The sequence below is a fragment of the Pavona decussata genome, unplaced genomic scaffold (genome assembly GCF_977016875.1).
Source record: "Pavona decussata unplaced genomic scaffold, jaPavDecu1.1 SCAFFOLD_92, whole genome shotgun sequence".
Lineage (NCBI taxonomy): Eukaryota > Metazoa > Cnidaria > Anthozoa > Scleractinia > Agariciidae > Pavona > Pavona decussata.
Genome location: NW_028145509.1, coordinates 1,635,339 through 1,659,395, shown reverse-complemented (window position 1 = coordinate 1,659,395; position 24,057 = coordinate 1,635,339). Strand labels below are relative to the sequence as shown.

General features: G+C 39.0%; 2 protein-coding genes across 6 annotated transcripts; one reads left to right on the top strand and one right to left on the bottom strand.

The window, feature by feature from the left end:
• Nucleotides 1–287: 287 nt before the first annotated feature.
• Nucleotides 288–9,875, bottom strand: LOC146473803 (ephrin type-A receptor 7-like). The gene is made up of 6 exons (XM_085117617.1): nucleotides 9,575–9,875; nucleotides 9,390–9,466; nucleotides 3,761–4,418; nucleotides 3,231–3,383; nucleotides 2,692–3,111; nucleotides 288–1,443 (listed from the first exon to the last, which is right to left on the bottom strand). The coding sequence occupies exons 1-6, from the start codon at nucleotides 9,663–9,665 to the stop codon at nucleotides 710–712; spliced, it is 2,133 nt and encodes a 710-aa protein (XP_084973743.1). The 5' UTR covers nucleotides 9,666–9,875; the 3' UTR covers nucleotides 288–709.
• A 3,330-nt stretch (nucleotides 9,876–13,205) lies between these two features.
• LOC146473802 (ephrin type-A receptor 2-like) lies at nucleotides 13,206–24,057 on the top strand. Of its 5 annotated transcripts, XM_085117826.1 has the most exons (10): nucleotides 13,206–13,318; nucleotides 13,450–13,575; nucleotides 15,048–15,206; nucleotides 16,050–16,126; nucleotides 17,006–17,663; nucleotides 19,725–19,877; nucleotides 20,551–20,898; nucleotides 21,326–21,661; nucleotides 22,284–22,452; nucleotides 23,162–23,292. In XM_085117826.1, the coding sequence occupies exons 3-9, from the start codon at nucleotides 15,092–15,094 to the stop codon at nucleotides 22,445–22,447; spliced, it is 1,851 nt and encodes a 616-aa protein (XP_084973952.1). In that variant the 5' UTR covers nucleotides 13,206–13,318; nucleotides 13,450–13,575; nucleotides 15,048–15,091; the 3' UTR covers nucleotides 22,448–22,452; nucleotides 23,162–23,292. The 5 variants fall into 5 exon arrangements, with proteins under 5 accessions (XP_084973952.1, XP_084973950.1, XP_084973947.1 ...); XM_085117824.1 differs by lacking the exon at nucleotides 22,284–22,452 and having other exon boundaries at nucleotides 13,207–13,318; nucleotides 23,162–24,057; XM_085117821.1 differs by lacking the exon at nucleotides 22,284–22,452 and having other exon boundaries at nucleotides 13,220–13,342; nucleotides 13,466–13,575; nucleotides 23,162–24,057.

The following is a 24,057-nucleotide window of genomic DNA, read 5'->3' as shown; positions in this document are numbered from 1 at the left end:
GATTTTTTCGTCTTGCTACATGCAAAATTAAATACGATCTTGCCCAAGTGAGTCAATGGCACGTTTTCAGTTGTTGTTCGCCATTCTCACGGTACTGCATCCTATATATACTATACACACATCTGTCATCTGGGTCGTCGAGTAACGCGTATAGTGGAGCGTCACGTGACGACCTGAGCATCTCTTGGCGTTCCAATTCTGGTATGAAATAGTACAATTCGCTGTTGAGATGGCGTTTTCAAATATTATGTTTAGTTGAAAAGGAAGTTCACAGCAGAATTCGCTTCAAACTCGAGTAAACATACAAGTTTGGATTTCGTGATTTTTATCTACCAGTAATATTTGGCCGTCGAGCTACTTCACTACTGCCAACCAGCCATACGTTTTCGTTGTAAATTTCTTGATTAAAATTTTTAGTATTTGCTCGAGTTAAGCCAGATCTCTTGCAAACTTCACATAGTTGCTTAGTTAATTTGTTAACTCGCTTTACGACATAATGCTGTATTTTGATTTGTGATATTGGCCATAGACTGTTTTAGAGTTCTCGAAAGTGTACTGTCATGTATTTGTCTGAAAGGGGCCAGGATCTGAAGAAACGGCTGGCCTACTTTTCCAATAACTCTTAGGAGTAAATCTCCTACATACTTATCGGAGGTCGGTTGTTGCAATATTTGCCTGTCGAAGTTTACATACAGCTGGTTGTAGTAAGTCAAACATTGTATTGCACATTCTCGGCTGGAAACCAGCTGTTAGCGGAAGGACTCCTCTCTAGCTCAGATCCTTCAGGGGGCTTTCGTGGGCTGACACTAGGACTATTTGGTGTCCTCTTGCTTTCGCTGGGCAGCAACACAGGTGAGATGGCTCTAGGGGGTGTCCAGTTTAAGTTGGGTAATCGCATTAGCTTCTTTGAAGGCTGCAGGTTAAGAATTTCAGGGGAGTCGGGTCTTAAATTAGATTTATCCTCCGGGATACTGATGGCAGGTAATGCATCTTTTCGCTTCAAAAGAAACAAGTCATTGCTTCCGACAGAATTTGGTCTCGAATCAGTATTCGCCTCCTGGATATTAATGGGGGGCAATTTTCTTGCGCTTTTCAAAGGAGGCAGGTCAGCCCTCGGATTAGAATTGTCGTCCGTGGTGTTAGAAATGATCGACGGTGTTTTGTCTTGCAGTTCTATATCGCTGCCGAACTGACTGAGCTCTGTTGTAGCTGTTACAGATCGCATTCTTTTTAGTTGAGCGCTGTACAAAGACATTTCAGAAAGCTGGGTAACCGAGCTCTGGGCACTGTGCTGCTCGGACTGTTTCTTCTTCCAGAATTTATTCAGTAAATAGATAATTATTGCCGCCACGAGAAAGCATATGACAAAGGTGACTGCCACAGAGATGCCAATAGCAACCGACACTTCAGGGCTTGAAGGTTGTTTTTCTGGAATTACGGTACCTATTAAGAGAAGATGGGATACATTATTATTTTTACGTTCAAAATAGCGATGATATGAATGCTCTTAAAGGGAGGGGTTCACGGTTCTGCGCATGTCCATGTATTACAATACTTTTTAGCCTTTGCTCACTTTGACCCAAGCCTGTTTAATTTAATTCGTTGTTTATGAACCATTCGGAAGGGAATAGGTAGCTCGGGTGGTAATTTTTTCATATGATTGCGTTATTTCGCAAATAACTGTAAACACATCAACCGTGGCATAAATCCATCCTTTCCTTTCAACATTAAATTCAATATCGATAATATGAGTTCAGTCCACTAGCATTTTCTGTGAATTTTGGTAATCAGTCATTTTGCTTGGACTAATTATAGAATGTGATTACTGAAGTAAATTTGAGTGGGAATTTTAAGGCCATAAAGTTGATAAGAAAGAGAGAAAAGCATTTGGATTCATACACATATGCTGAAATGTGAACCCCTCCCTTTAAGTAGTCAATACTTTTAAAAAGAAGTAAGGGACATCATTAAGACTCTGGCGCGCCAACACTATTGCTCAGGCTGCAAGTGGCCAGAATTGGACAAGGCTTCGAAAGGACCACATATGCTGAATAAAGAAACGGAAATCTTACATCTGACTATGGATGGAAAGAGCCTCACTAGAATTAGAACGGTACAGGGAGCGTTTCAGCTATATGAAGAATGACTGAAGAGGGAGAACGAAGAATAAGATGCATGACATTGAATAATTCTCGTCATACGATTTCCTATTGAATTAGTTCTTGTAAAACCCTCTTGAGATCACCATAGTTATCACCATCTGCCAGGCATCGTCATTCTCATTGTACAAAAAGGGGGTGAAAGAAAATAAAATTAAAGCAATAACAAAGAAAAGAAAGAAAAAATATATATGTCAAACGATCCCTACACAGTTCCCGCTTTTTCCCGGTTGTTTGTGAAAACAGTCGGTGGATAATCATGGCGAGGCATTTTTTATATAATAAAAAGAAAATTACACCTCATAATATCCTCTATATGTAAAATAGGGATCCCGTTTAATTGTCATGGCATTTTTGCAGCAACGTGTTTCAGAAACAGGTCCTTTCCTGTTGCTTTATAAATATTTGAACGTGCGAGCCGATTTGATCAGGTAAACACACGCTATGTATTTAGTTTAAGACAAGGCTCTTCCCGTAATTGAACTAGCAGAAAAGTGAGCATCACAAATTCGTAATGTGTGTTATTGCTTACCCTCTGTCTTCGTTAGATTTCCGCTGGTGATTGTTACAGTTGTAGCCGGTGACGCTGTTGCGCTCTGAGGAGTGCTTGTCACTGCCTTTCTCAAAGAGAAGGCCATGTGCAAGTACCTAAGCGATGACTGCCCAGCCTGATCACTGACGCCATTCTTGGAAATCACTGTTATATTGTATAGCATTTCCGAGTCCAGGTTCGATATCGTCACTTGAGGTGAGGTCAGATCTTTCTCCGATGGCCAGAATTGCGCCCCCAAACAACTACCTGAGCAGGATCCCATATTGGAGCATGCGCTACATCGCAAGTCGTATTTCACATCAGCACGTCCGCCATCGAATGCGGGGCGGGACCATGCTACCATGACAACACTGTCCATCACGACTGTTATGTTAATATCTCTTGGCTCCGATGGGGGTGCTAGGAAAGACAAGCATCCGATAAGCGAATTAGCTAACGTTGAATAAAGACCTTGCACTTTCTCAGCCTCAGTTAAAAATAATGCTGGTCTTCCCAGTCTTCACATTTCCAATTATTACCTGTACAGCTGTGGTTACTCGTGTCTTGGGGAGTCCTATAAAAACCACTTTTACAGGGGCACGAATCACGGCTTGGACTGGATTCACTGTTAGAAGGACATGTGATACACTGACCATTACCAACTGAGTCCTTGAAGTAACCTGCATTGCATCCTGGGAAAGAAGTACAAGATGGAATGAACGCATTAAATACTAAAACATAGAGTCGCTTTTAGCTCATTCGTAAAATTGAGCCATTCTAGAGACAATTGTTTGTCTTTTTCAAACGTCTGAGTTAAGTTAAATGAATTTTAATATATAGCCAATGAACACAAGTGATTTCACAATATGAAAAGTGACTTACAGTGGGAGCGAAATTTGCCAAAGAAAGAAGTCACTAAATTTTTATATTTGTATTTTTAAATACAAATAAATGCAAAACAATTAAAATTGGTTTGGCTAAGAATGACAAATTTTCTTTACATTCGGCATTGACTTAGAAATGCCAAAAAGCTAACAACTAATGCCAAAATCACGTGTTCTCGCCTCACCAGTACAGGTGTCTCCAACCAGCTCATATCCTGCAGTACACAAGCACGTGACTGTATCATCTGCCTCCCACTGGCCAGAACTAAGGCACGTCAAGGCAAGTGTGCTGTTGCTAAGATAGACGGAAGCTCCATCAGAACAGTTACCATTAACTGTAATATTGCTCTGGCTGACGGATGGAGCTGGCGTTTTCTTGAACACGGCGCCGTGGTTAACAACATTGGGGCAGTATGCATATGATAACTTGACGGACTTTAGAGCAATGCAGGCACCCCTGTCTTGGAATGCAATATAGAGTCCCCCACCACGACTGACAGCAATGGTCATATTCACTCGGTTAACTTGCTGGGAATTTCCAGGTGTCCAGAGACTGGTAGCATTAACGCTGCTGACAAGACTGAAGTTTCCCGATTGAACTTGTGCCTTTGTGATTCCGTGGGCAAATGGACCATTCGTTTGCAGTACGTAGACGTCAAAGCTCTGTTTGCAGAATGGAAGCCCTGGCGGGCATTGTCTTGCTGTGAACTCGAGCTCAATGAGTGCTTCATTGGCGTCTTGTAAGTCGACGTATTCTGAGACCAACCAACTGTTGGTATGATTCGTGCCGGTTTCTGAAAGATCGCACACCGTATAATCACCACTTCTACTATCACGTGACCACTGCAATAAAATAAAATAATTATTTGAGTCTATAAGTCGCAAAGGACGTGCACTTTGAAAGTAAGTTGTAGTCAGTAATAGATCACTAGAATATTTAACTTGTCAGTTTTCACCCATCACAACGAAAGAAAACCTAATGATAGACTGCCAACATGAAGCATTCCTTAGTTAAACCACTTCTTCCTATTCACAGGCCACAGAAAGCTTACTACCCTGCATTTAAAAATATAAAAAGACTCCTATCTTGGGGGAAAAAAGTTGCTATGGCAACCGTGTTTGTACTGGATGGCGGAGAACTGAAAACACAAGAACTAGACAAATGATTCACGTGTCTAAAGCACTTCTTAGACGGATTCGTTTTTACGTTGCAAAGTGTAAAAGTAGGCAGGCTATGAAATAACCATTTGCCTAGATCCGTTTACCTAGTCATTGTTTGTCGGTTGCGTAACGTTCGTAGTGGAGAGGCGGCTTTATCCGAAGTCACCACGCAAGGCAGTATCATCATTATCAAAGTGGTAAGAAAATGACAAGAAAAGAGAGAAATCAAGGAATCCGAACAATTCCCGATGTCAGTGTCTACGAAGTCAAGAGCGAAATCCATTAAAAAAAGAAGGGTAAACAGCGTGCAGGAAGAATAGTAATAGATATATAATAAGCGTTAATTGAGAAAATGGCAGGATAGCGCCCTAGAATACATTATTTTGTTCAACGACGCAAAAAAGCGACACAGAAAATAGATTGTAAAGCTTGTGGAAAGGGTGTACGTGAAACCGGAGCGAGGTGTATGCTAAGACTCAACAAGCTAAGGTCGTTTATTAGTCTCATTGCCAATAATGAACTATTGGTTTTACGCGACGCGGTTTATTACCCTTTGTACAAGAATTTTGCTCAGAGCGAAAATTCTCGAGAAAAGAACGTGTTATGACAAACGCAAAATGTGCGATTGATGGAGTTTTTGTTGCAGTTCTTTTTAAAACTTAGTAATTAAAAAAGATGGCTCTCGCAATTTTTTTCGTTAGTTGAATTCGACGGGTCTCGGAGTCCGGATTCTTTACATTATAAGCCGTCTTGCAGGTCTTCATATCTCTTGCAGGGAGCAATAAAAAAAGCATTGGGCTATGAGAAAAAATGTCACAAAACGTTACCTCGAAAAGGGAACGCTAGAGAATTGACAAGAACAGAACTTGAACATTTACCTAAGCTGTAGAAATATGCAACTTACTGATTGGACAAACGCCAACTTAAACAATCGACATATTTGCATGCTTGCATGGATTTTCGGCTTTATCTATTATACACTTAACTTATAATACGCATTAGACAGGATACTAGGTGGGAGGTTGAGTCATGTTCGAGAAAACGCCCTATATATGCCCTATATACGTCCTATATACGTCTAAAATAAGTTGTATAGAAGCATTTAGAATATAAAGCTTATACCAAAAGTATATATAATACATATTTCATTATCAAGACGCGCAGAGAAAGGTTCAGGCTACGTGTATATGGCTGTAATAGAAGCATGCTCTCATTAACTGGAAACCTACCCGTTCCCACAGATTTGATTGACCTGTTTAGATATCTAACACTTTTAGGACATAAATGGATGCTCAATATTTCTGCGATTTTGAATAAATACGAAGCAGATTATATACTCTTAACGGCTTCCGCCTTCTACCCGTACTGGCGTCATATAATTTTCGAGGGAACAATTCAAACAGACTCTACGGAACCGTATTTAAGAAAGAGGGCTTAGCAAAACGTAGTGTTTTGTTTGGGACATATATCGTAATTGGAAGTCTTTGAATCAAGGTATATGCGGTGCATTCAACCTCTTCCTTTAAGAGACGCCAAAGTGTCGTATGTTGTTTTAAGCCGGATTATTTCGTTCTGATTAGAACCATTATTCAAGCTTGTGTTTGGAGACTAACAAACTACTTGTCTCGGTAATCACAGTAAGGTAGTGTACAGTTTAAAATCAATGTAAGCTCATTATCCTGAATGTATTACAAAGTAGTTTAAGTCGCATGAACTCTCAGCATTAAAAACTTAGTTTTCTGAATTGAACAACACTTAACCGCAAACAAAACAAGCCGTCTTTTGTCCCTGAGAATATGAGCTAAAACTTAAATTTCCTTTTCACAGATCGCATTCCACAAATCTTACTCAGGTTAAACTAGCCAGTGTCTTTTTCGCTCATAGTCTATTTGGCGCAGGCACTAAAAAGGGTGGTCTTAACTTTTGAGGCTGCTGTTGATGGAATTCCAGGGTGCGCTTACTCAAAGAAAAGACACAAAGCGGGACTTTCCTGTGGTGCTGTTTTTGGCCTACACGAGAGCGCTATAAGGCGGGAAACCGTAAATGGAATATCAAAATGCGATCACTTGATTCAATACCTCCCATTTGGGTAACACTGCACTAAACCTTTGCTTCGTTCTTTTTCTTTTATAAAAGGTTAAATGAAAGAAGCTGCAGAAGTCAGGAGCAATGATGTTCGTATTCATTTATTCAATCCTTCTTGATGCTAGCCACGAGATCATTTTCTCTTGTGATAACTGCGTTCATTTCGTACAAATACAATTCGTTCAAAGTATATGAAAGAATTAGTTAAAATTCAGTCGGAATATGGACATTTTCAACTGTTTTTTTCGTTCGTGCAACCTTGTTATATTAGCTCTCGTGTTTAAGGCCGATTGGGCGTATTGCATTCTGCTTGCGTCATCGTAATTACCTTGAAACTTACTAATAGCTTTTTGCGTGCCTCTGTCAACAAATAGAAGAGATTAGAGGTTTTTACATTTGGCCATACAACGCCAGAGGTAAGACACGAACAACTGGCTGAAGGTATCAAAAAGATGAATTAAGATCAGCGTTTATTAACTACAATTATCATGCCAATATATTGTGGTTCCCAGACGTCCAGTTCAAGCCAGAACAGCAGAATTTTGCAATATATTAAATCCAGAGTTGATATTTCTTGAAACATTTCCTAATTCTGCTTCAATTCTGACGGAAGATTGGGGCGAAGGCGCCGTCGTGTCTAGTGATAGAACAACAGGAAAACATAGTTGAAGCTAAGTTGAGTTCAATATGGTGTTGATTTTCTTTTCGTGCGGAATCGGTGCCGAGGACAAAGGTGTGAAAACTTGGAACGTGGTGTGTTCAGTTCTACGTGCGTATTATTTACTGTACAATAAATTGAATAGTACAAAGAATCAAGAAAATTGCTCGCAAGTCTTTTGTTATCAAGCTGATAGCTTTTAGACTAATAAGCTCATTAGGCCGGTAAACGCCGGTAGCACATGAGAATTGTATATACACGAGTCCAATATTAAAGATGTCCGGATTATTCCATAAATGTTCCTTTTTTATATTCATTGTGTACATAGGTTGGTAAACAAACAGTCCCCTCTCAGGAAGATGGCTGTCGCTCATTATTGCCTTCGATAGCGCTAAGCATCACCTGAACGGCTCAAAGCAGGAGACATTGCTCGCTTTCAAAACAAAGTTTTAAGTCAGACGCATTCGTACAAGCTTCTTTGTGACCTTCACAATAGAACTCCGGTTTAGTGCACTAGTGCACAGTATCACGGAACAATAAGTCAAGGTGGATTGGTAATTAATCGAGGCTAAATAACCGAGGGGGGTCTTGTGGTGGATAGGCCTTTTGATCTACCCTTCCATGTTTGAGCTTGAATTACGTTTAAGTTTTTAATTCCACGGCAAAGTACTTGAATCTAGATTTTGGCATTAATGTAATAAAGCAATCAAAGACATTGTGTATTAGCAACAGTCAACACGCTGACTTATTTGTTTGCTTTCTTTATTTGAAGAGAAAACGCAGGTGGCTCGTAAAGGTTGTATGTAATAATAATGTATGCTTTCATCAGCACGAGTACTTTTTGAATATGTAATCTGTTAGATTTTGTTTGATTTGGTTTTGGAAATCACTGACCCCAATACTCCTTGTACACTTTGTTTGTCAGGTGAAACTTTTCACTAACTGGCTGTTTTCGGATGAGCAGGAATTATCGCCGAAATGTATAGTACTGATTATTTTCATTGGAGAAGCGTTTTCAATCAACTTAATGCTAAAGCCAAAATGAAAAATCCATACGGAGGAAGTGATTTATTTTTAGAAAACACCTAAGGAGAACAAGGAAACTAAAAACACATAAAAGGTAATCATCTGCCCATAGCTTATGACGCACGAATTTAGTTGTTACATCTGACAATTACGCTTCGCAAGTATTTACTTTTCGAGGAAGCAATATATCAATGAATATTCTAATAGATGCACTCGTTGCTAATACAGCGCTTAATCTTGGCTTTTCAGTTGTCCATGAATCATTTGGAATTCTTTTTTTATATAAAACGAGTAGTAGGATTACGTAATTAGCTCAGTTTACAAGCTAGAAGGAAGGCTCTGTGACAAGCATATGGTTTTCTGTGTTTCAGTGTAACCGATGTTGACTTTCCTAAGTTAACAACTTGTCATAGTAACCTCTGCCACTTCTGTAAATATCCTTCGTTGTACATGTCGCGGATGTGACATCCAGTTAGCTTAAAATAGAAAATTGTCTATAGTTGTAAAGATTATCAATCATTTTTTTTTATCTACGTGTAGCGAATCGTTGTTTACTTTGATCTTGTTTTCCCCAATGCAAACACATTTTTTGCTAATCATATGCTGCTGTGTTTGCGGAGCAAAATTCGTGCTTTCCCAAATGGTCCATGCCCCATTGCAGAGGAATCGAGCCAAAGTTTAATAGGTTCACATTTATCTAAATCTTAGCATCTTTCTTTTCAAAATGTGAAGGCATGGAAGACAGTTGAAGTTCAGAGTGAATTCTCAAATGGGACATGCGCTCACCAAGCAACACGAATTGCGAAAACGTGCGAGATTTGCGCGTTCCAGTAAAACTAACTCCTATGTACTCCAGTATCACATTTAATTCTATTAAGACTCACCCCACTCCACGGGCCAAACTCGAAACGTGTTAACCAGTGCCAGGACGTCAAGTTCTGGTTTTTGTACAACAAAATGTCTGAAACGCGAATCAAACATTGAAAATTTTAAAAACAATGTATTCGCTATTAGTAAGCGGTTGAAAATCGCATTGCAATTAAATCGAGCTGAATCGTGCCTTACAAACCTTTTTCTCCGTAAACCTCTAAAATCCAAGGGAACAGAAAGAAAACGAGGATTGCCCCAACAAATTGGCTTTGGTACCGCTTTGACTTCATTACAATGCTTTCAACACCTACAAGCGAAAAGCCTTCCGCGTCGTCTACCGAACGAAATTACCAGAAGTTGTACTTTTGGCTTAGCAATTATCTCCAACCCCTAAATGATTGCAAACTGGACTTCGAGCAACTACCGATTTCGTGATACTCTTGGTGAAAAAGAAGAATCACGGTGTGGCGGCAACGCCATACGTACCAACAAGACTGACCAGATTGTTTTATTTTTCCGACTTTTGTAATCAAAGATTATGCAAATTAGATTTCAGAAAAGCTAATAAAATGCCGCCAGAAAATGAATTGTTTGGAGTGATGTAATTGATGGGGTCGAGAAATTAAGTGGTCCGTGAAACAGGTGATAAAAGCCGTATTCATGAAGGCCCCGTACGTGTTTGGACTGTACAATGACTGATTCTGGGTTGTAATAACTTGTTGCAGAGGGAAAGGGCGACCAATTCGGGACAACCAATATTACGTTTACAAAGACAGGGAACAAAAAAGTTAATGAGCAGGTAAGTGAATGACGCATGTACTTTAGCGTCTCTTGGGAAATCGCTATTTTAAAAAGGATATCTTAATCCACACATTAATTAAGTGCTCCAGCTAATTTAGCGAAAAGGTGTGCTAGTCATAAAAATTCACCTGCAACGTCAATTTGAAAATTTTCCAGGATTGTTTCCTTCTGTAAATCGCTTTCTTAGCGCTGCCTGGAAATGAATAATTGTTTTTGCAATGACGGATTCCGCAAAGACGCGGTACTTAAGCGGTTTGTTGTCTTAGCCCTTGGGTAGACTGTATCTATCTCAGTTCTCATAACTTAATTATAGTGCAGCTGTGGATATCTGGCAATCGCTTGGATTAACTTCGCCGAAGAGCCATTGTTCCTGAAAACTAAATGTAATGAAGACTGCTAAAAAATAGCTTATTGTCATTAAAATGAGTGGTGGTTTAACAGGATAAAACTTCAAGTTGGAGGTTTGACGTTACGTGTAATAGATAACTCCACGCCACGAATAATAACAATAAATATATATCCAGTACAATAAATCGTAGAAGGAAAAAAACTCTTGAACATGTTTTCATTTTTCTTTTAGAAACAATAATGATATCATCATTTTTTTTTTTCGTCTGGCGCTATACTTATTTCAGAAGTTTGGCGAGAAGGACAAAACGACCCAGTTAACAAAATTTACAAATTTAGACTTAAGCAGGTTTAAACGGCTGGAATTTTGTTGTAGAAACAAAGATTGTTCAATAAGTCCAACAAATAAACCGACCTGGTCTTAAAACGGCGTATCTCACAAGTCACTTTCTTGTGGCCTTACATAGTTTGTTACATATCGCTCTGACATCTGTAAAACGAATTAGTTCGTGTTTGGTTGAACTGGCAAAAGAAAAATTATTCCCTGTAGCAGTTTCGTGCTTCCTATATTTTTTTCGTTTAACTTTTCATTATCATACCAACATAAAATATTTTCAATTAAATGTGTCAAAACCTGCTGTTATTTTTTGACATGAGAATGAAATGAAGTGTTTCATATACTATATCACCGGATATTTATACTTAACTTGAATTATTGTGAAATATTTTTGGGCTGGAAGATTCAACGCGACTATTTTGTAGAATATATAGCATATATAAGAGTTGTTAACTGGTTTTACACGAGCAAATTTTCCTTGACAATTGTAAGTCTGAAATTTGATAAGTCTTATAATCTCGTTTGTACGACAAAATTTGTCAAGTTTTCATTGAGAAGAACGGCCCTTAAATAAAACTGTCATTGCATTTTCTGAACAAGTTCACTGAAAGCCTGTTCAACCTCCGGACAAGTGAACGAGCCATAATTTTCAACAACAACTACAACTACAAAACCGTATTGAACAAAAATTGTTCTTGTGGAACAACTAATCAAAAGGCGATCCATAGGCGACCAAAATAATGAACAGGCCCGTAGCGAGGGGAGGGGCAGCCCCCCCCCCCCCTCCCCCCCAACCAGAATTTTTGGAAGTTAAAAAGCAATGTCCCCAGAAATATATAATTAAAACAAATTAATATTGAATTATGATACTGCAAGTACCTTTTCACTATTTGTCAGTTTCCTTCGCTAACAGGCACCCCTATCTTGTGAATCGGAAATAAGAATCAAAATGGATTGAAATCAACCAATCTGAAGCTGTGAAAACTGTCGAAATAAACAAATGTTTACTAAGACATCCGCTCATTTTAAGCAATACAAATGTCCTTAGTTTATAACAATTTAGTGTTCCCGCCTTGTCACATAAAAAAAAGCCACATGTCCTCAAGACAAGAGAAAAAAAATTCCCCTGCAGTCGGATTCTTACTGCCCGATTCCAAATTTAAAAATTTAGAAAAATTTGTCGTCGTTTGTCTACGCCCTCCTTCAAACGTGAAATTAGGAAACTTCACGAAGTAGTCCACGTTAAAGAAAAGGCAAGAACATGTACCTAAGAGTGTGATGCAGGTGCAAAGTTGTTGTTTTACTTACTAAATCTACCGGGTTTCTTATGTTCTCGTTGCATCTTACTCATCCAAATCAGTCTGTTTTTGATTGACGGGGGGGGGGGGGGGGTAGTTTTGTTTCACCATTTTGCTAAGCCCCCTCAGTCGTTTTAGCCTTGCTACGGGCCTGCATTATAATTATGAAATTGTGATACAAGCCGCATAAACGTTTCAATAAATACAGCTTTAAAAATGGCCCATCACATCTGGAGTTCCGTTTCGATTCTAAATTAAGAACTTTAAACCAGAATAATGGTTGGGGAGCCGAAACTTTTTGCTTAAAAAAAAGGACAGTTTAGAGTCGACTCCAGACTGGACAGATCAGTTGTATTTTTGTTGAATCATGTTGATGAGTTTCTAAAAGTGCAAAATGCTTTAGGAGGCACGTTCTCAGACCACCTCTAATGGGATACACTCATTGGACTTAAGACATATTGTTGAGCCGGTTGCTCAAACTCTTCATGAAATGTCCACATGAGAAATGGTCATCGATTTTGCACGGATTGCGTGCCTAGGTTTGGCCTGTAGAGGGACTGGTCAACAGCAGGAATTCACTCTTAGATATAGTACACATGATTAGTATAGATTTCTTCAATTTTATTCTGTGCTGATGAATTTCCCTTGCTTTAAAATGAACTTATCCAATCCAACCACGCATTGTTTTCCGTAACAACAAAATTATTTTATCACGGGATATATTGCATTTCTAAATGGAGACCAGAAATGGTGTGTAGTTTGTTTTGAAACAATATAGCCGTTTCGAATTTTAAGAAAGAAAAAAAAAAGACCCAATGAATAACGTTTAGGAAAAAGGGAGTGTGTTATACAGACTTGAAGCATAAACACCTGATTACAATATCTTTTGGTTCCTTGGAAGGCAAAGAATTTGATATAAACTTGCATCTAATTCACGATCGTTTGCAAACAAATTCCAGTGTCACACAATGACAAAAGGTTTTATTTACATTGTATGAAAAGATACATCGATTTAATTCTTCAAGAACAGGATTGCCGTTGTCTATGATGACCCCAACAAGTACAGGGTTCATGTTTGAGCGACGGCCTTTGTCTCGGAATGTCTTACGATGGCTGGTAATCGCACAAGATGGACACCATGTTTGGTCGTTGTATCATTGTAAATACGAACGTACCACAAGAGGTAAAGGGTTTGTTGGCAGAGCACAGCTTGCGGCTTATGACTCTATGAATCGATTAACACACTTGTGATTCTAGTTCATATGGAAACCAATATTAGAGTCTAACAAGCTTATTTATATTACAGCTCTGAACGTTTGTAGTTGCGGGGCAATCTTTGATCAAGCCGAACTGCTCAGGAACCTAGGGAGCGGTATCATTGGATCAGCCTCAAGTCTATCTCGACTTGGTTACACGGTAAGTTCATTTAACGTTCTCGATTAAAACAACTTATCTTACTGATATTCCGAGATGAGAAAAGAAAGAATCAAATTGATGTTTCAACTGCCGATTGAGATGGCATTCTACTGTCACAGCGCTCAACCTTGGCTGATCACTTTGCTCCCTTCCTTGGCCACACGGCCACAGTCCTACTTTTGCCTTGTGTTTTCTTACCACTCACGAGACAATGGCTTTTATTTTTAACAACATACGGGGACACCAAACGGTGACAATGAATTAGCAAAACCGTCTTAAAATGCGTGTTCACAGGTCCGGCGTTTTGTGGCCTTTTCGGAGGCATATTTCAGTATAAAGCTAGTATAATTTGGATGCGGTTATAGCTGATCAAGACAGTTAACAGCAGAGAGTACATCGAACAACATACACGATTCTTTCATCACAATCATCCAACTAAACATATCAAAGAATTACGTATACGGTCTATATAACGATGCATTCGACTGCTGGTCACTTGTCATTTGCCTAACTTATCCCATTAAAATAAGTAATGTTCGACCTTATCGTTAAGGGTTCAATCTGGGAATCGTGCGATCTGTCTCAAATTAGACACTCTTCTTTTCATTTTACTGAAGAGTGAAAGAAAAACCTTTTGCATTCTGCATATGCAGTTTTCAGAATATTTTATTGTTTATCTAGATGTGTAGCAAATGCAATTGATTGTTGTGGTTTTTTGCTTGTACCGCTCTTATGTAAACAGTTTTACGCAAACGGACATCTCGAGAGGTCATGAACTGGTAATTGTTAAGTTAATGAATCAGATGGCAAACAAGCTATTTTAAGTATCAGGTAATTTCCTTTATTCTTCTCGAAATTTACGAAGCGCGCTTTGGACACGTACGTTTTGAGGTTGCCTTCCGGCGAAGAAACAGCCGAATGAGTTCTTCGAATTACAGTGGACAAAATGCAAATGAACTGTGTACCAGTAAAATAGTACAACCCCGTTATATAAGCTTCATAGATTGGCCTTATCATGTGGTGCACTAACTAGTACTGCGCTTGCTACTACTACTAGGCTGTTAGCACGAGGGTGTTGGTATGTCGTTGTAACAGATCATGTGTCCTTTCCTAGAACAAAATTAATCCCTCAACATATTATTGAATATTTTAATCGGTAGAATATTACTTTAACATAACTAATAAATTTCCGATCAGTAATATTATAAAGTTAACATTAATCTTGTAAAGGAAGACCACGTAGCCGAGCATAGCTGAGCATGAGCGTACTAGCGTAAACGTCAGAAGGGGAGAAAACACATATGCGACCTCTGCTTTTGGAGCCACGGAGGAAACATGATCCCTATTGTTATGGCAGATTTTGATTTATGAGTGGACTTTGTTTTGTTGTCACATTGGATTAAGCTAGTTTCCTCGTTACATTCCGTAGGCTAAGGAGAAGTCATTTTGATGTTCTTTTCTCTCTATCTTAGGAATATTAAGTTCCCTGTTCAGCTCATATCGTTGTCTCATTGGCATGATAGCGTCAACAATGAAGCGACACAAATCTGCCTTCCAGAGGAAAGAATCATGTATTTTGTGTTTGTTGTTCCAAGCTGTCTTCGTTGTCCAACTCGTCTCTTCCGATACAGGTATTTCAAACATTTTCTCACTGATAATGCCACTCGCTTCATGACTGAATTTCTATATTGCATAATTAGTGGAGCAATGAAGGGGCAACCGCCATTTGAAGGTTCAAGTAAGGGGATGTCTCTAATCTGCGGAACAGCAGACTTGAGAAACCTACGAAACTTACTAAAAGGGCTTATTTTTACACGACACACTTAATTTTATTACATTACTTTACATCATAGCATTTCGAAGTGATCATCACAAAAAAAGGCTCTGCTAGCAGGGTGCACAAACGTTAAATTCGTGTAAAATTATGCCATTTCCGGTGATATTTCCAAGCAGTTGAGGAAAGTGTGACACACATATATATATAGTGTAACGTGACAGCTTTTGTTTTCCTTGCATTCTCAGCTATTTTGCGGACGACTCAAAATTAATGAGCACATTATTAAACTTAAATCTATACTGAAAGTTTTTTTAGAATTATTATTTCTTAATTGCTAATCATTGTAGTGAGGCAAAATAGACTTTGTGTACCTCAGACCACTGCCGAAAGTTGTCTGAAACATCTCTTTGCACCACTTACTCATGACCAGAGAGGGAGGAGGAGCGAGATAATCCAAACCATCCTGTGTTGTTATTATCACTGAAATTTTGTTTGATAACACGAATTGCTCCAGAGAGTTCTGACGCAGTTTCACTGAAATGTTATGGAAGGTAGTTTATCAAAAGGTCAGTGCATTTGCTCTAGGATTCGCGAGATTTATCCAGATTTGTGCGGGCTTTCTTTACAAAACGTTAACGGTGCTGCTGAGAGCAATAACCTATAACTAAAAGACATTCTTTCTTTCTTCTTCATTTAGTTATTTTAGATGATCATTCACGATACCACCAATCATGGGACTGGCTCACTACCTATGAACTGGCAACCGGCAGCGGGGTAGGTTTGACCTTTCCGAGGATCGAGGAGAGTTGTTAGTAAAGCAGCAACTGGAATGACTTGTGATAGGCATGTTCATACCGAAAAGGAAGGTTAACTTTGCAACTTGTAGAAAATGTTCGGAAAATGTTCGCGAAGTAAAGTTCTTGTCCGCAATTGTTGCATGGTCAAGATGTTTGTTATTTTTGTAGCTATAGAGATATTCGCATAGTCACACCAAGTTTCACAAAATATGTCACGTGTGTTGAGCAAATACTATTTTCTGAATACCAACATAAGCCAAAAACCACGCCACGTTAGCTGTCGTCAAAAGTGGCCACAAAAAGTGATAATATTTTGCGTTTCATTTTCTTTTGGGAATGATAATGACACTTGAGAGTATGTTATCTGAAAACATTCTTTGCTGTTTTTGTTTCCTTTCAATTTTTCTTAATCGATTGAAACGTTTTCTAAATGGTCTTGGGGGTATTGTAAATACGTGTATTCACTAAAAAGAGACTATTAAACAATAACACTGTGAGAAACTCTAAAAATGGAATCCCGCTTGTTAATGAACCAGCTTGTTAATGTGGCTCCTGATTTTGAGTCGACCCGATTGTGCATTGTGATTTGTAGATTTTGATCACGGTCCCTTGGATATCAACGCATTACCGGAAAAATGACGATTGAACATAACTAAAGCAAACAAACAAACAAAAAATAATGTGAAGTGCAAAACTATTCGCTAGTTGGCTTTTGCATGCCATTTAAAGGCCTAGCGATGCATGGGAATCGCTTGGTATGGCCGCCGGGTTGGTGGTTGTATGAACGGTGTTCTAAATGCACCAAAAGCATTTTATAAATCTAAGTTATTCATAATTCAGTTTTCGTTCATTTTAGTGGAGCCGAAGTTCCCAGACAGGAGAGTATCTAGTATGTGATCTCCCAGAGACGGCAACTAAAAGTACAAACAGCTGGCTCATATCAAATTTTATTGACCTGCAAGGCGCAATATCAGTGACCGTTAACATGGAGTTCACAGCAAGGCGATGTGACTTCCAGTCGCTTCCATTTTGCAAGCAATCCTTCAATCTACATTTCTACCAGACAGATAGCTTGATTGCATCTGGAGTTCAGAAGGCGACTATTCTGGCAGGAAGCTTCACGTTAGCTGGACAAATCAAAGCTCGGCATGTGTGGTCTCCGGGTCAAGCGAGGACCTATAACAATGTGACAGTGCAATTTAGTGTCCAGCGCAAAGGACTTTACCTGGGTTTCCAGGACATCGGTGGTTGCATTGCACTAGGGAAGGTCCGCGTATCCTACAACTTTTGCCCCGCGCAAATTATCGGAGGGGTAAGCTACGTTCGAACATCCTCCCCACCCACTGGGGGTGCGTTGAGAGTGTACGGCAAGTGCGGGATGAACTCGGAGAGTCTGCACAATGCAACCTCGTTGTACATGGAGTGTATCAGCAATGGAACTTGGAGCAGACTAAGCTTTGGCATGACGTGTTTTTGCAAACCCGGATATCAAACTACTTCACAAGGTTGCCAAGGTAAACTTGATTAGTAAGATCACTCCTGAAACTGCCATTTCCTGGGTTTTCATACCACTCTGACAAGCACTGTTCATACTTAAAGTTGGAAATTTCCTTTTACTCTAAAAATATCTATTCAGCTGTCAATAATCTGACAGTTTTCCATAAAAGGGTGTAAACCGGTGTGGATCCACGCCTAAGCATCGTGTGTCAACCGCTAGCCGTAGCTGTCTAACTACAATCCATTTCAACTCTTGAAGCTAAAATAGTAAGGTAACGCAAAAACTGAACTGATGTACTTCTTATTTTTCAGTTGGCTCGGTTTCCTTTGTTCTTTTCGGTTGAATATATTCAATAGCCCCTGTCAATTACTAACTGTCTGAAAAGCTGGGTGCGGCTTTGGTTGTAAAAGGGGAGGGCGGGGCTGAAAACAATAGCTGATAACAACGGACGAGGGGATTATGACGAGGGGGGGGGGGGGGGGGGAGGGATATATATTCATAGCCATATACCGCTCGACTTATTCCCCTTATTTAGTAATCTCAAACATTTGAACGAGTTCTTAATCGTTTATTATTAAAGAAAAAATTAATAACATAACTTTTACTCCTACTACTACTACTACTACTGCTACTACTACTACTACTACTACTACTACTACTACTACTACTACTACTACTACTACTGCTACTACTACTGCTACTACTACTACTAGTTATTCAATAACAGGCGCAACAGCAAATTCAAACTCATCTTCTTGTCGACTACTAGTTGGAAGGGAGGTTCTTTCATCGGCGACCACTCATTCCATACTCGTACTGTACCACTGGTAGCTTTCTTTACATTTGCAGGAATACGGCTACTAATCCGTTCAGCAAAGACAGTGTAAGAAGTTTTCGGTTAAAAAGACTTCATCTTCACAATTGCTCACCGTTGTTTCCACACGGAACAATAGCCCACTTTGAAAATGAGTGATGGCCTGGGTCGAGAGTAACTGCCCAAGTGATTGTGGGATTGTTTGGGGGGACGCAAAAATGCGAAGATAATAGCCAACGTCCCCCCAAACCTTCCCACAATCGCTTGGGCAGCTACTCTCGACCCAGGCCATCACTCTTTTTCAAAGTGGGCTATAGCCGACTACACACTATTTCCAAAATTTAACAGCAGCCGCTCAACCACGTGTAGTGTCCTGAATGCAGTGATTATGCAAGAGTGACAAACATGTTTACCACGCATACCAGCAGACAAAAGCAATTGTTTATACAAATTGTTGTGTGAATAATCCAAAAACAGTTGAGAAAAACATCTTTACGGCCGAAATCTCACTGCCTACTACTGCCATTAAAAAATGTTATATATTAGACTTCGACCTGGTATAAAATAAGCATTTAATTATTTAAGGAGTTGTTTCTATTAGGAATCCTCACCAACTCCAAAAATAAACTCGGGGATATGTGATATATTCCCCTTGTGGCGTGCCCTCGGGCGTACGAGGGGAATATATCACATATCCCCTCGTTCCGGGCCAAAAACCCTTACATATTTATGGGCCTTTGCTTGCAGTCCTAGCAAAATAAACGTCGTATTAAAAAGGTTTATTTCATAGTCAAAACTGATGCCTTCAGTTTAGAGGCCAGGGACAGGTTGCATTATGCGTCTTCAGATAAGTGCCAGTTTTCTGCAGTCGTTCCCTTTCACTCCTTTCACTCTAGCGCTCTTTTTGTGTTCCTAAATCGCCTTCAGCCGAGTGATCCGGCGGTACAGCGCGGAACGCAAAGAATGGGCGCAGAAAAAATTTGGTTTTAAACTTGAAAAATCTTGCTAGTTTTTGAAAACAAAATAAATGAATAAATAAATAAATAATCAAATGGCAATTTTCGTTTATTTAAATGACTTAGGTGATTCTTCTTCCAGGCCGTTCACAAAAAACAAAAACAAAAGAAAAAAACAGGAACAACAACAGGGAAAATCAACAAACAAACAAAGAAGGTTTTTCAAAGGTCTCAGTAACTGAGAGCGATGCTTGGGAAGCTATATTCGTAAGTTTGTAATTTTGCTGGCTTACGTTTCTTTTTATAGCATGTCCGTCAGGAACCTACAAACCCAGCCTCAGTAATTCAGTGTGCAGCGTCTGTCCTGAAAACACAAATTCTAACACTTCAAGACAACAGTGCGAATGTAACGGAGGATATTATCGAGGGCCAAAAGACGACAAACAAGGGAAATGTACAGGTATTATTTGAGCTTATAATATCTCACTGCACTTGTGTTTCTTCTGAATAGTGATTCAAGTCATAGCGAACCGTCTAATTACCTTTTAGCTCATTAACTTCGTCATTTGGGTGTGGAGTGGGGGCATAAGTATTCTTCAGTGACTGTTGGATTCTGGCTTAAAAGGAATATATAAGGATGCGGTAAACCAAACTACACAAACAAAGGAAAGCAAAGCAAAGCAATGACACAAGCAACACAATTTAATTCAAAGAGTTCATTTTGTGAATGTTGGAAATATAACAAAACCCCCAATCACCCTTCCGCCCAGCCTCATTTAACATATTTCATTCCAGTAGTCTCACTAATACTTGTCAATATATAGACACACGGGAAAAAGGTTAAAATACTAAGCTATAGTTAAAGATGGTTAATGATTACTTTAAATACCCATAATGTGAGTGATAGGGAGTGACCTCAGCTTCACTGGTACAACCTTTCAAAACAAAAAGAGCTATCTTGGAAGACAGTAAATTTACTCGAAAATTAAGTAAATATGGTGAGCATTAATACAGAGAAATGAAAGATAAGAAATCTTCCAAACAAATATTCTCTTTTCTTCTTTAATGGCAATACCGTATCACACATTTGCACCTTTTATCTATCTTTTTGAGTTCATTGATGTTATTTTCAGCTCCACCATCTGCGCCAAGAAATGTATCAATAATCTTCCAAGACCAGTCAGTTATCGTAGTGGCGTGGATGCCACCCTCGGACAGTGGCGGTAGACCGGATGTTGTCTTTGACATCACTTGTTTTCAGTGCGACCCAACCGGAAACTGCAACAACAGACAACCTTGTAGAGGAAACCTGCAGTATTGGCCAATGAAGGAGAACAATCCGTTCACACACGTGACTGTGACGGGATTGCAGCCAAACACGTCTTACTCATTAAGGATCGCCGCTGAAAACGGCGTGAGTTATCTGTATGGACCCAACATGAATAGAAATGCTGAGATTGCATTCGGAACGAGAATTTCAGGTGCTTAGTAGTGCTATTTCCCTTCTAAATTGCTGTTATATGTCCAGCTATAAATTTACAACAATAAAATGAATCGCCATGTTTATCTTAATGCTCAATTTTTCCTATTTCTTTTTCGTAGGTTATATAAAAATGCTCATGGAAATAAAAAAATGACGTTAAGGACAGCTAGTCAGTAGAATTACCAATGAGAGACACTTCCTGTATATTGTAAAATACCAAAGATCTTTTTATTAACGTTTTCATTCAGCATTAAGTAGGACTATTTTGTTTTTTTGTCTCGGCTGTAGCTTAAATTTCTTTTTTCACAGCTAGTCTGTAGAGTTACCAATGGAAGACACTTGCCGTGTATTTTAAAGAACCAAAGATCATTCAATTAGCGTTTGCATTCAGCTTTACGCGGGGCTGTTTTTCATTTCTATTGCAGCAAAAATGGCATTGGTTAAAACTTATGTTGACGATACTACAGCTGTCCTTACATGGCGCACAGTGGACCATCCCCATGAATTTTCAAGTTATGACCGTTACGAAATTTCGTGCTTCAAATGTGAAGAAGGTGGGGACAGCCTGCAGCACCACTGCACAGAACAATGTGGGGAGAACGTTCGCTATTGGCCGGGAAAAGAAGGTCTTAAAGACAATCACGTGACTGTATCGGAGTTGCAGCCATCGACGCTATACAAGTTTGTTCTGTTTGTGTGGAATTCTCAGACTGCACTAGCTTCTGTGCTAGTTGAAACCAGCATAGCTCCGAAAGCCAAAGGTAAGTTAATAGAGAACTTTATCCGTAATATTCCTAAGAAAGAAATAAGAAAAAAAAAGGAACGAAAGAAATTCGTGCAAATTTATGCAAACACAGCTCAGGGCATGCTTGGGAATAAACCAATCAGAATGCGACAAAGCCAAACAGCTGAAAAATATACAAAAAGATAAAACCTGGAAAAGAAACAACAAACGAAAAAACAAAAAGAACAACAACGACAAAACAATAAAATCAAAAACGAAATGATACGGTTTGTTGGTAGGGAAAGCATAGTCACTTGCTTGCTGATTTGCTGGAAAATGATACCGAGGTTTGCCTTCGATGATTAACTACTTAGGGGAACAAAATACAAAATCATTCACCACAAAGAAATGCACATGTGATGTAAAGCAATATAAGATGTGATCCCCAAAAGGCCGAAGTTATTAGTTGTCCTAGATCAAGGAGATGGACCATTAATAAATAGAAAACGCGGGCAATTACAGATGCAATAACTTTTTCAATATGTATAATCCATAACAAAGAACTCGGTACCGTGGTCGAAACAAAAGCGTTTGGAGTTAAGGTCCAAAGTGAAGTTTCCAATGGCTGACACAGTATTTTTTCTGTGGTCTTTTCACAGAAAACACTGACTGGGCAAACCAATTTACTACCTCGCTGACGGTCGTAGCCATGGCAACAAGTTCATCGGTCTTTTTAATCGCCCTAATGCTGTTTTCAGTTTCTTTCTACAAGCGTCAAAGATGGAAGAAAACTGCGTTGGATGACATTGTTGTGATGCGATAATTTATGTGGGTTGCTTGCCCGGTGTTACGATTAAATCGTTAGCGATAGCTTTGAATTTAGAATGAACTACATACTAGTACAACCCGGTTCGAGATATTTTATTTCCCACGAAAATCAATTTCATTACGATGTAAATAAGGTCTGCTTCTTACACGGGGTTGTACACCAGGCCGCCGTTTTCAAACTAGAATAAAGTACTTCGCCTATAAATGGCACAACCTTCACGGTAAATTAGATTTACAGTTTTTATTTTTCCCAACATTTTTCTTTCTTTGAAAGTTGAGTACTACTAAGGCTTTTTCTTCCCTCTAAACTTGTTACCCTGGTTGGCTGCGAGTCGCGATATCTTGAGACCAACGATTTGCGGTTTTATCAAGAACATATCAATGAACTCTTTCGATGATGCTAGAAACAGAACCGAACTCCCGAGGAAGTTGTCCTTTACACGTACATGCTCTGACTCATCTCTGCCGTGCTTTTTTATTTTTAATTTTTATTTTTTGAACATGTTTAGGCTAAGGGTTCGATTGGTTTATTCCTTTACTAGCGTATTCCCCCCACCCCGCCTTCTCCGCGCGCACCTGCATTATACGAATATCTTTTTTATCCTCGTACCCCCAAGCCCTAATAACATGCTTAACATTTAGCTTCAACTATAAAACAAAGAAACAGTACAGCAATTATTTTGAGAACCATGATGTTTTCTTTATCCAGATCCGAAAGAGCCATTTTTCACAGTTCCAACGATTCTCGCAATGACATTAGCAGGGATACTGTTTATTGGCGCGGTGATTTTGTTCCTGGTTACTCTTCATCTAAAGAAACGCTGGTACAAAGCCGCAAAGAAAGAAGCAACTAAAAGCAGTCCTATGTGTGAAAGTTATGCTGCTGAGAATACCGGAAACACCATTATAATGGAGGAAATTTTGCAAAACTTTGGGCATTCTATAACGAATGGGAACTCAACTCGCTGAGTATTTTAATCTGCAAAAAATTAATATTTAGTTAAAATGAAATAAATTGGCATTATTTTGTTGTTTACCCTGTTGTTAAAACTGATCGCAATCATTTATCTACATACAAAAACTATTGTTTGAAGCAAAATTATACAGCAAACTGTTTCTTTCATTTTATCAAAATCGGTTGTTGTAATCCCAACTATTTACCATTATTTCTATGTGTCTTTGCTGCGTTTTCGCTATTTTTTTTTTAAGTTGACAATGCACAGCCACAAGATCATTTGAGCTGCATTTCTTAAACCAGTTGTTTGAATGGGAAAGTCTGTAATAGCATTAAGTGAACGTGCTTATGATGCCTTCTGCTCTCCATACATTTGTAAAAGTACTAGCTGAGAAAATCTGTCTAAATGCCCAGACCGACATTTTGCATTTGTTAGTGAAATCATCACGCTAAGAAGCGAATTGCGATATTACTACAGTAAATATTAAAAACAATTTAAAATGGTTAGAAGGTTTATCTATGGGGATGAAATTTACATGTTTAATTTCAAAACTACTTTCATTTTATTCGCAAGTTAGATTAGTTCAGAAAATGTGTCATTCACAGGTCGTGAGCACATTACACATGAAAATAAAGAAACGTTTATTTTA